Below are 12,944 nucleotides of genomic sequence, written 5' to 3' on the forward strand. Positions count from 1 at the left end.
GGCGTTCATGGTGACTATCCTATTACATCTGAACACAGACCACAAAGCAATTATACGAACCCTGTGTTTCTAGTTGAAAATGGAGAAAACGATTCATAGAGATGCAGAAATAGTAAAACTATTATTTCCACTTATGCCGCAAACTAGAAAACACAAGAAAAGAACAAAGAGAAATATAATTTCTCAAATGTCATTGGAACTATTGGATATCAGCATAGAGAATTATATTCCTGATGGTGTAAGTGAAATTCTAGACTTAAAATTCTTAACTAAAAGTTAAGTGATGAAAACTCATTAGAATATATTTTTAAAAGCATATATATTCCAGTTATAAAAGGGAGATGATTACATTTCAAAATTTTAAAGGTATACAAGGATGTATAATCAGAAATAAGATGAATGTATTTATATATTAAAATTACGTATAGTAAAATATGATTAAAAAGAAATGTGAAAAAAATCAATAGAAAATATATTTTAAAAAGAACTGACAAAAACTTAAACCCAAAATAGACCGTCAGTGTAATTATATATCAGTCGATAATTGAACTGAATGTGTACAGATCGCCTACTAGATGACTGGGATCCAGCAGTGACCAAGCCAGAACCGTGGTTTTTGCCATCACATTGCTCACCAGTTTCCGTGGGTAAAAAGTCACGAGAAACGAACCCTTAATTTTCACCAAAGAACACACAGGCAGTAAACCACGGTACAGAAACATATACAACCGTATTGGCAATTACAGAAATTCAAATTAAAACAACTCGAAAGTGCTGTCACATGCCGATTAAACTGGCAAAAAGAAATACGAATGCTGAGTAAGAGACTTGGCAGGGTCATGGAGAAACGGGCACACCAGCACCTCGCTTCTGACACCATAAATCGGTTCCGTGTGGGTGGAAGGTAATTAGCATCATGTGACAAAAACTATAAAATTCGTTTCTCCCAGAGAACTGTTTTGAATTTGGCGTTTCCTTTCTGAAAGATACCTTTAGGACATAACTCAAAAGATTGCCACAAACATGGCCACAGCCCTGTTATTTATAAGAAGAAGGGACTAGGGAGAGAATCCAGAACGTGCAGCAGTCGGGGGGGGCTGTCCCTGCATCGTGCCTGGGGGGTGGGCACGCCACCCCGCCGCGCTCAGCACAGCACTGCGCCCCGACCCCAGACCCCCTCCAACCTCAGCCCCACACGACACCCTCAGCCCCACACGACATCCTCAGGACGGCCGTCTTAACCCCCGGGCCTGGGCAGATGCTCTCTTCTTTCTCTCGGAGCTTCCCGTCCATTTTATTCATAGCACTTAACAAAGTTTGAGGTCGTCTGTGCAATCTTATTTAATGTCCATTTCTCCATTTGACTGGAAGCTTCTGAAAAGCAGGGAACTTGGCCTATTTTGCTCACCTTGTGTTTGTCCTTCAGTATAGAGCCCAGAACAGGATGGATGGATGGATGGATGGGTGGGTGGGGTGGATGGGTGGATGACCGGACAGACAGATGGATGGGTAGATGGATTAGATGGATGGATGGACAGATAGACAGATGGACAGATGGATGGGTGAGTGGATGAACAGCTGCATTAGATAGATGGTTGGATGGGTGGGCGGGTGGATGGATGAGTGGATGAATGAGTGGATGAATGAGTGGATGGATGGATGGATGGACAGATGGACGGGTGGGTGGATGAATGGATACATTAGATCGATGGATGTATAGATAGATGGATGGATGGGTGGATGGATGGATGGATGGACAGATGGACGGGTGGGTGGATGAATGGATACATTAGATCGATGGATGTATAGATAGAGGGATGGATGGGTGGATGGATGGATGGATGGACAGATGGACGGGTGGGTGGGTGAATGGATGCATTAGATCGATGGATGTATAGATAGATGGATGGATGGATGGATGGGTGGAAGGATGGATGGATAGATGGACAGACGGATGGTTGGATGGATGGATGGATGGATGGATGGATGGATGGATGGATGGATGGATGTATAGATGGAAGGATGGATGGATAGATGGATAGATGTATTAGATGGATGATTGGATGGACAGACGAATGGACGGACAGACTGGTGGATGGATGGGTGGTTGCACGGACAGACGGGTGGAGGGATGGGTGGTTGCACGGACAGACGGGTGGATGGATGGGTGGTTGCACGGACAGATGGGTGGATGGATGAGTGGTTACACGGACAGACGGGTGGATGGATGGTTGAAATTTTATATTTGCAGTAACCTCCTTTCCATATACATAGGACGTCATAGCTAACAAAGTACTTCGCCAAACATTCTATTTTAATTCCCTATACAATCCTATGAGGTAGAAATTTTTGTCTTTATTTGAAAGTTAAGGAAACCGAGGCTCCTCTGAATAGTACGCTAAGTCACTTAGTTAACTGCAGAGATAGTATTTTTATTTCTTTTTCTCTCTCTCGAATAGCTGTTGGAAAAATTCTAAGTCGGAACTAGCTTATAAGCTTCCAATTTTTAAAAAGAACGACTTAAATACGATCCAGGGGAAAGCTCAGTGTTTTTTAAGCCTTATTTACCTGTTTTTAATTTTAGAAAAAGTGGTGAATTAAACACCTTGTGGCATTCAGATGATTAAATGAGGACCACATTCCTCTAGGAGTGTGCCGACAGTTTCCCTGAGTCACCACCATGCTTTTTTCTTGGTGTAGATCCTACTTGGAGGCAGAACTTAAATCTTTGGGTTCAGTTGATTTCTATCAGAGAAGCTTTAGTTACAGGTTTTACGTCCATGGACATACATGTCATTGGCCTAGAATTTTAATGGCCCTTACAGAGTAAGCGGTTTTGTCTCATGAGATGAAGTGAGTCCTCCGTTGATGTAACATAGGGACTATTTGGTCTTTAAAAGATTTGATTGAAAAAAAAAGAAAGAAAGAAAAACACATCGAATTAGGAGCCTTTGGGAGTGATTCTTTGGTTAGTTTGCTTTTTCAGCTCATATACATTATTTTGATGTTTCCCTCTTTCTGCCTCTTTGAGAATTTTTAGTTTTGTAAGTAAATCTTGCTCTCGACATTTTTAGCTGGTTTTTCAGCTGTGGCTGAGCAAGGAACTTCAACATCATTTTTTCGTTGGTTTTTAAATTGCCATTTTCACTCCCAGATGATTAGAGTACATTTTCTTATATGTTTTATTTAGTCAGTTAATTATCCACGTCATTATTTTTTCAAAGACCTTCGAATTGGCTTGACTTATCAACTTCTTCGTTTTTACTTCATTTTGGTTTTTCTATTCTTAGTCTAATTATTTTCATTTTCTTGCTTTCTTCGAGTTTTCCATGCTAAATGGGGCGGGTCTAGTTTATAACGTTTTCGTTTCTGTTTTGTAACTGATCAGAGTTATGCATTTTTTTCCCCAGTATTTGTGATGCCTTTGTTGTTCTAAAATAGGCTTCTTTCTTCTACTTTTTCCTACTTACTATTCTATCCCTTCATACTCAGAATGTAATCAATTTGTGCGCAAGTTCATTCTATATAAAAACAGAACTCACTCTCCAGCTCCTAATATCTGACGATTTTCCACTGTCATTGCAGTGGGTAGCATTATAATTCCTTTATTCATTTTCTTTTTTTGCATATTTGATCTGTCACATTCTGCTAATATTTTTCTTGAATTTTCATTACTGTTCGGGTTTTGTTTTTTTTTACATATTTTGTCCTGGGTTGGAACATAAAGATTTAGCATGGTTGTATTTGGGGGTTGGGATTGTTTAAATGTCTCGGTTATCTCTCCTAATGGCTTTGAACTTGTGTCGGCCTTTCCGTGGCTGTGTTAACACAGGGGTACCGTACCTGGTTCTGCTGCCTTTGAATAGGTCACCTCTCTTAGGCTCTTTATGTGCAAACTGTGCCTAACTTTCCACGGTTACTGGGAGGGTCAGTAAATGCTGCGCGTTCATTGCAGAAGTCACTGAGAAGTTGTTGTGCGATCCTAGCTCGATTTCTAGAAGGTTCCCCTACAGAGTGTCATCTTGAATGTGCCCTTGGAGGCAACATTGTTCCGTACTGACTGCTTAATGTGCCATCATGAGCTTATCTTATCAGTTATTTCTCGTTGATCTCATTTCTATGGTAATATTTCCTTTGTGCTTGTTTGTTTTAAATTACGTTGGCATGCTTCCTCCCTCTGCATGTGTCTGCCTGTGTGTCCAAGGACACCCGTCACGTTGGATGAGGGCCCACTCGAATGACTTCACGTTAACTCCATCACCTCTGTAAAGACGCTGTTTCTAGCTCAGCTCACATTCTCGGGTCCGAGAGCTCAGGACTCCCCCTCTTCTTTTGGGGGAAAGGAACATGATGCAGCTGTAACACTGTCCATTGCCCTCGGCCTGGGCCCAGCCGCTGTGGCCACCTCACATGCACGGGCAGACAGCGGTCACGGTCCAGTCTCGTCCGCGACGCCCCTCGCTCCTCGAGAGCCTGCGGCCACCGGAGCGCAGGGCCTTGAGCGTCCGAGTTGGAATCCTCGCGTGGACAGCATCTCCTGGGGACGAGGGCAGGGGGCACAGTGCTTCTTTGTCGCAGCCGTCGCGTGCCCACAGAGGCTGGGACAGAGGCCCCGTCTCCGGCTGACTCTCTGTCCAGCTGAACCCTGTGGTCCAGGGCCTCCTTGGGCGGTCCTGGCCCCCGCAGACTCTCGCGGGCTTAGGTTTCGCCCCCGGTTCGTGGGCATCGGTCCACGGCCCGTGGGTCCCCTGCTGCGTCGCCGACCTCACTCAGGCGAGTGCGCAGGCGTCATCCAGTTCTGCTCCGAGCATCTTCGCTTTCGCGGTTCCTCTTGGCTCGTTTTTGGCTCTTGTTAGTGAGCCGTTCTGTTTTAAGTGGACAAGGATGCGTGGGTGCGTTTTAGAACGTTCTGTACATTCTCCTCCCCTCGTTTTAATGTCTGTGCCTTCGTCGAATAGATTAATTCTACCGACTGTCTTTGCGTGTCATGCCCTCAAGGGACTCACAGTCTCCAGCGGGGAAGATTCTTACCCAATTATCCATAGGTCACAGCTCAAGCACTGCCGAGCTGACAGGGACAACGCGTTGGGAGCGTGGGGAGCGTGGGGAGCAGAGGCCCGAAGTCTGCTCTGTGGGCTCCGTAGGGACCTGGCGAGGAGGTGACACTGGATCTCTGCTCGGGCGGGGCTGTCCACCCACCGCGAGTGGCGGAGTCAGCTGCCATCACCTGAGCGGAGAATCCTGTCATCGAACGATCATTTCCTTCAGCTGGGAAGGGCCGGCTGACATAAAAGCGTAAGACGTGCCATCGTGGCCCAGCGGCTCGCTCACCGTGACACTCTGTGTCCGATGGCGTCAGAAGCGTTGCGGGAAGGCCAGGAATTGCTGTCTCAGACCGCAGCCTCCGTCAGAGGACAAGGCGGCCTTCCTGCACCGAAGCACCCCATGGCCACTGTCCAGAATGAGCCAAATGCCCTTAAACACACGTGGTGCCCTGGGCCAGTAGGTGCCTCGGAAAGCAGATTCCATGTCAGTCACCTTGCCGGGCCTCTGGGAGAGCCGTGCTTCCTTAAGTTTGGCCACAATGTAAAGGGCTCGCGCTCGAGGGCAAACGTGGGCACGTCGCCGCCCGTCAGCGGAATTGGTGGGGTCCCCACACCCAGCTGTCGTTGATTTCGCGGTTCTGCGTGCACGGGTCTCATTGCGCAGTCGCTGGCTTCTCTCCCTCAGAGCCTGGCCTGTTCCCTGGCTGCTCAGACTACACACAGCTAAGAAACGAGGGCTTCAGGGCTTGCCCGGCTAGAATTCAATGTCAAGTGCATCGCCGTCTTCTTAGCTGACCATCCCTTCTCCTTTCTGCTGCTTCATGAACCCTTGGGCGCCCTGTCGTGTTTGCGCACCAAAAGGAAGGTCACTTTTGTAAATGAAAGTTTTCGAACTCACCCGAGACCAGGTGGAAATCCCAAACGTTTTTTCACAGCCTCCATCCAGCCCAGAAGTCTTCTCGCCAGCTGTCTGTGGCGTGAGCGTGTCGTCATGTTTGCAGACTTCTGCTTTTTTATGACTTCTCCTGGGGCTCGAGGTTAACAGATTCCAACCCCACAGGAACTCTGGTGGGTCGAAGACGCAGAAAGAGCTCAGTTTTAGGAACTGCTCCCTCCTCCTCCTCGTGTCTGGGGAATTCAGTGGCACACACGGCCGCTCTCTTCTCGATGGCTTTCCTCTGATGGAAAGGTGCCCCCAAAAGAAGCACATTTGCACGTGTTCTTTCTTGGTGGCCATCGTCCCATGCTCACGGTCCACGAAGCTTACGAAACCTGTGAGTTAGGGCAATCACAGGCACGTTCAGCACACGCACACGCACACGCACCCGCACACGCACACGCACACACACTGAGCCATAAAGCCCCAGAGTGCTGGCCCCGTCTGCCACGTCCACGTGTTTAACCCGCCCAGGGCCTGACACAGCGGCCTGCACGAAGCAGCGGTCAAGCAAACGCCGAGTGTACGAACGCGAGTTGAGCCAGGCGGCCCTAGAGCTGGGGGCAGTAACACAGACCCTAGCGGGGGGCGAAGAGGGTGTCTTGGCACCCTGGTGTGCGGGGTTAGTAGGATTTAGATGGAAGAGATTTTAGAAGGACCGTGAATTCCAGGGGGGAGAAAGTGGAACGGGGTGCAGAGGCAGGAGGGGTTTTCTCCCCAGCTTCGTCGTGACGGCAGGACGGAGTGGAAGGACGGAAAGCAGCCTGGCCTGCATGTCCTTGCTTCCTTGAGTGACCTCGTGATGCCCGTCATTCCAAGCGGGGGCAGCTCGCGGGAATAAGCTTCCGCAAAAGCGCTCTTAGCTCCGGGCCCAGCAGCCCCGTGTTTCCCACAGTGTCTTCCCATCACCATAGCAACCGCATCCCAGGTGGAGCATCCTCAGCCCCAGAGCGCCCCCATAGCCCTTGGGCACATGAGCCGGTCAGTAGCTGCCGGCGAGGCCACGCCCTTCGGCCCCCTGCCCCGCAGCCTCCCTGCGAATTTCAGCTTTTTGAGCCCCACAGTTCATTTGTGAGCAGGCAGTTTCTGCACTTTAATGGGTAAAATCCCCTTGGCCTTGAATCCTCTGCTCTGGGAGCATGCCCATGCTCTGATTTCCTCTGCTTAGGAGAAACTAGTACCCACAGGCCGTCTGCTAACGGGGATGCAGAGGGTGGGCGGAGGTCTGGAGGAGGCCGTGGGACGGGAGGTTGGACGTGGGTGTGACAGATCGTGGAGGTGTGCGGGGGCCGAAGAGTTTCGAGCAGACTTGGATGATTTCAGGACGATCGATCTGGTTAGAGGTATGAATGTTTGGGTTCGGTTAGGTCTCAGCAGCTCGACTCCCTTCAGTGCACAGACATTTACGTAGCGCCTGCTGCATGCTACGCGTGCCACGGAGTTTCGGAGGCAGTCAGACAAGACCCTGCCACGCAGCCTGCTATGGCAGAGGAGACGCCCTTCAGACTGAGTTAGCACACCCCGAAATCAGCAGACAGGGCCACATAGGGGAGTTGAGCCGGACAGAGCCCGAGAAGGTACCCACCTCCAGCGGGACTGGCCCAAGCCCCCCATGGAGTCAGTTAGGAAGACACAGGGCTGGGGTCTCCTGAGGCCGCAGCTTGCTCCTCACACAGTGCCAGGCTGCAGCTCTGGACTCAGGGGACCTGGAAAAGGTGTTGCAGAGAGGTCGCCATCGTCAGGACAGCAGCGTCTAAGCTGACCCCCGAGGACGTCTAGTGCATTTGTACCGTAATTGGCTCAGATCACGATTAGCATAATTCTTTCCTATTGTTTTCTTGATCTGTGATGGTCCCACACAGTTTGATTTACAGGACTTTCAAAAGACACCTAAGATGTGTGGTTTCAAATCAAAACGAAAACCAGCCTCCTTTCCATCTTGCATTTGGCTGCCATTTCGGTTCAGATAATGAATGACCAGAATAGCCACACAAGGCGAGTGGAGAGTCAGGCTGCAGACTGGACATCTCGACTTTGTGTGCGGCCGTCTGGCTCTGGGAACCCAGGAAGGGGAGGCAGCCGGGCCCTAGGAGGGCCTGCGACTTGGCTTTGCAAAGACCAGAGCAGCGCGGTGACATCCCTCTCTGCCCGCTCCTGGATTGGCCATCGTGCTTTCCCCGGGTTCCCATGGGAGGGAGACCAGACCACTGTCCTTCAAACGACCACAGAAAGCCAGAAAGAACCCTAGGTCCAGAAGTGACCTCAGCGTCGTCTGGTCCAAATGCTTATTTAACAGGTTAAAACCAGCAACAACGAGGTGAAGACTGATACAATTATGAATTATGGAAAGATCAGGAAGAAGCCCTGTGACCGGATTCGAACCGGGGGGATCGGAACGCATTCATGTGAAATACAGGGCCACGTTCCACCGAGGGGCCCAGGAGCCGTGACGCCCCAGGAGCAGCGAGCACACCTCACACCCAGCTCTTGGTCTGTAAATGCCATTTTCTGCTAAAGAGAATCAGGGCTGGTTTCAAGGCTGGAGCTCAGAAAGTTCCCGAGAAGACTAGAACATCATGTTTCACCAGGAAGTAAGGACATGCCCCAAACTGTCAGAAGAACACAGAAGCCCCTGCTGGGGACCCCTCTCACCCCCGGCCAAATGACATACTCCTTGAGCATCAAAAGAAATAGTGATAATAATGAATTATAATACTTTGAAAAAAATGGATCGGTGAGTCCACAGTAATACTGAAAAGGGGTTGGGGATGGGGGGTGCCCTTCTCTACAGAAGAATGCCAGGTAACAGACGCAGGAGGGACGGTCGTTTTGGAAACATCGCCACTTTGCAACCGCCAGTGTGCGAACTGATTCAGGCCACAGTCAGCAGTGATGCTGAAACCGCTGGGCGAAGTGATGCAGGTGCACCTGTCACAGCATGCCAGCCCCACACCGCTCGCTCACCGCAAGGGAGTAAAACGTACTCACCTGACGGAGACCACCGAGCCCGGCCGTCAGACTCCGCACCTCCATTGGCGGAACGACCCGGCTGCCCGTCCCCCTTAGTGGGGTTCAAAGGGACGGACTCAACAGTGCCGGAGAATTTCGCCCAAAGTGCGTAAGTCGAATCGGGACGTTAGCAAACAAAGCTGAGTAAATTCAGAATATGGGATAGTCCACGAGGCAGCGGGGGCGACTTGAGAACTTGCAATGCCAAAGTTCACAAAGACGTAAGAAGGCATGAGAGGACCCAGGAAAAGTGGAGTGACGTGGCAGAAAGGTGCCATGCGTGATTCTTGGCGGAACCCTGGACACGCGCTGAAGTATTCCGGGGTAAAGTGCCATGATGTCTGCAATTCATTTGCCAGTGATTCTGCAGATCGTGAAAAGCATGCGTGTTTGTGTGACTGAGTAGAGAAAGGAGAGACAGTAAATGTGGCAACGTAATAACAGCTAAAGTCTCTAGGTGAAGGGTCTTCACTGGGTCCCGGTTCGGCTTTTCTGCAGTTTTGAAAATTGTCAGAATAAAAACTTGTGAGGGAAAACACAGTAATGACCAAAAAACAGGCCCACGGCAATCTTGTCTATAAAAGAAAATAAACTAGACCCAAAATCCAGTATGCCGTCACCCGTCCCTCTTCACCCAGGCGGGTGGAGGGGCAGACGGGTGGGGACAGAGTCCCTTGTCACTGGGCTCAGAGATGAGAACTTTGCAGACGGAGCCTCCCAGCCTGCGGCTCGGCTTGAGATAAAGGCGGGACACAGCGCCACCTAGTGGCCAGACTGAGAACGGGCCGTTCTGGTTGCTTTGGAGAAACAGGCTGATAAATAATACACTGATTTCCTTGCCCCAAATTCTACGACGATCCAGAAGAAAGAGAGAAGCCCTGCTCGCGAGTATTTACCTGGTCTGTTTGACCACTGACTGCACAGGCCATTTATTCAGACCTTGCTGTCGCCAGAGAACCAGCCACGGTCACTCTGCTTCTGCAGACTTGAAGGCAGGCTTCGGGGTACAGACAGAGAAGGGTCAGAGGTGCCCTGGCGGGAGGGGGAAGGGGGTGCGGTTGGCTTTCTCAGGTCGGTCTAATTTGGAAGTGGGGCGTAGGCTGGGGATGCTGTCAGTTATCACATGTCCTGGCCATGTGGGGCCAGTTGTGGCCGGTTATCATTTCGCCTCCTAGATGGTGATGCACACAGCAGCCAGCCCCCCGCATGTCTGCTCTGGGCCGCTTATCGCGGAAAAAGGGGTCGGTGTCCTGGGCAGGCTGCTGCAGGTCGGGGGCCCGAGTTCCGGGGTTATACGCAGTCTGGCCACGGTCCCTTTGTGTCCTCAGTCTCGGGAAGCTGCCAGGGTGGGGCCCGCTGTGCCTCCAGGGCTCTGTGACCCACCCGGGGATGGGGGACGCTAAGCTGGCGTGCTCTAGAGGCTGCGGGGTGGGTGGCTGGAGCTGAGCGGGGCTGTCCCCAGGGTTATATGCAGTCTGGCCACAGTCCCTTTGTGTCCTCAGTCTCGGGAAGCTGCTAGGGTGGGGCCCGCTGTGCCTCCAGGGCTTTGTGACCCACCCGGGGAGGGGGGACGCTAAGCTGGCGTGCTCTAGAGGCTGCGGGGTGGTGGCTGGAGCTGAGCGGGACTGCCCACTCCACGCTGGCCCCGGGCCTGGCCCCAACGTCTGGGGACCCCACTGGCTGGCTCCTACCTGAATAAATCTTTGCTTCGCCCCAAGCCCGCACTGCCCCGCGCTCACCGCCCACGTGTTCCCCTCTCTCTCCGACACCCAGGCTCTCAGCGTGAAGTGGTCCCACCTCAGGCTGCCCTGGGTGGACCTCGACTGGCTCATCGATATCTCCTGCCAGATCACGGAGCTGGACCTCTCCGCCAACTGCCTGTCCTCCCTCCCGTCCGTCATCCCCTGGGGGCTCATCAACCTCCGGAAGCTGGACCTCTCGGACAACCACCTGGGGGAGCTGCCCAGCGTGCAGTCCTCCGATGAGATCATCTGCTCCAGGTGCGTCCCCGCCCCTCGCACGTCCCCGACCGTGGACGTGGCCCTCTGAGCCCCTGCACCTGCCCTGCTTGTAGCCTGCGGTTTTTAATACAAAGTCGTCAGCTAAAATGAGAGAAGGAGGCCCCTCCCTCAGAGCGAGGCGGAGGCAGAGAGGTCTAGGGGGTGCTTTGTCAGGCCCCCGTTGACGCTGCTCAGCGGTGGCCTTGCGGACCCGTGTGCTCGCCACCCCCAGCCTTGGTCCTGCGCACAGGAACCAGAGGGAACGGCTGGTGGGAGCAGAGGCTCGGGGCCACCAGCTCCCATCCCGCCCCCCAGGGATAGCGTGAGGGCCCCAGAGAGAGAGAGTGAGCGAGGTCCACGGGACGCGGCAGCAGGACGCAGGTCGTGGGTCGAGGCAGCTCCTGTTTTGGGGGGGATGGGGGTGCAGGACTTGGGAAGAGCCTCGAGGCTGCGTGGGAAAGGGAAGGACATCACCTCAGCGAGGGAGGTATTGGTGACACATACCTACAAGGCCTCACTCCCCGAAGGATCTGAGCTGATTTCGAAAGCTACGTCTCTAAGCCACGTCAGAGAGAAGAATGCCAGAAGGGGCCCGGGGTCGTCCGTGGCTCATGGCGAAGAAGCCTCTGCACGCGGGAATCTGACGGACGGTGTCGTCCGAGTGGGGGTCTCGGCCGGGTCGCGGTCGTCCAGCCGTGACGGCACCTGCCCGTCTTGCCGTCGCATCTGTGAGAGGCTTTGTCCCATCGGGCAGCGAGGCCAGGGCCCACCGAAGGGATGGGACCTTCTCGGCCTGCACAGGACGGAGGAACCGTTAGTGCGCCGAATAAACATCGCGTCGCTCCATTTTCAGGGCGTAGTTGACAGAAATACGTAACGGGTGCTTCGCCTCTTACCTCTGACGCCGCCTCCTTCTTCCCCGCCCGCAGGCTCCTCGAGATAGACGTTTCCAGCAACAAGCTGTCGCATCTGCCGCCGGGCTTCCTGCACCTCTCAAAACTGCAAAAACTGACGGCGTCAAAAAATTATTTAGAAAAACTGTTTGAAGAAGAAAGCAGTATGTTCCCCGCGACTTGACGTGTCCGTCTTCTTCCTGATGCGGGTCATTTCGTTTTTACCCATTTAGGCGTGTTTTTGTTTGTTTGTTTTTTTTCCTTAGCCACCGCTAACTGGATTGGCTTGCGGAAGCTGCAGGAGCTGGATCTATCTGACAATAAGCTGACGGAGCTCCCCGCAGTTTTCCTTCACTCCTTCAAGTCTCTCAGTTGTCTCAACGTCTCCAGGAATAACCTGAAGGTGTTCCCTGACGCCTGGGCCTGCCCTCTGGTGAGTACCATGCGGGAAATCACAGGGGTCTCTCTCGGGCACTGTCCCCCCTCCCTCCCCCTCGGGGACCACGCCGGGTGGCAGGATGGCAGTTCCCATCCTATAGCCTAACAGTATCACTCAGTATCCAGCAACTAAGTGTCTCAGGCAAGTAAGTCACCCGAACGCCAGCCCACCTGGCTCGGGGCTCGAGATTCACACTGTGACGCCCACAGAATTTTCCAGTTAGAGCTTGCGTGTCTGGCACAGGATGACTCCTGCCCGAAGGCGGGTGGGGGGAGGTGGTGGATTCCTTTAGGACAGCTGTGAAATAAGAAGAAAGGAGAAGAACCCGTCTTCACCCGTCACACTGCCAGTTAATGGTGGTTTTTGCTTCTTGGGGAGTTCGCTCGTTAAAGCCATGGAACAGGATAAAGAATATTTGTGTTTTATTGCTGTTGGTTGCCGACCAGGAAATTCTCCATCACCCGCGTTCGTATTTCCAGTTGAAACACATGTGTGTGTGGGAAACCGGCTCCTCTCTAGAGCCCAGGCCTGAATTGTCCCATTATGTCCAAGGACAATGGGCCAGATGTTCTGGAATGAAGGGCCTCTAGCCACCTTTGTCCCCCCCCCCCCACCCCCCGG

General features: G+C 52.2%; 1 protein-coding gene across 1 annotated transcript in view; it reads left to right on the top strand.

The window, feature by feature from the left end:
* Positions 1-12,944, top strand: part of LRRK1 (leucine rich repeat kinase 1) — a 112,030-nt gene that overhangs the window by 60,078 nt on the left and 39,008 nt on the right. Inside the window, exons 6-8 of the mRNA XM_025041236.1 lie at positions 10,765-10,991; positions 11,921-12,048; positions 12,151-12,317. Coding sequence (XP_024897004.1) covers positions 10,765-10,991; positions 11,921-12,048; positions 12,151-12,317 — 522 coding nt within the window. The remainder of the gene's footprint in view (positions 1-10,764; positions 10,992-11,920; positions 12,049-12,150; positions 12,318-12,944) is intronic.

Source organism: Pteropus alecto, unplaced genomic scaffold (assembly GCF_000325575.1).
Source record: "Pteropus alecto unplaced genomic scaffold, ASM32557v1 scaffold59, whole genome shotgun sequence".
NCBI lineage: Eukaryota > Metazoa > Chordata > Mammalia > Chiroptera > Pteropodidae > Pteropus > Pteropus alecto.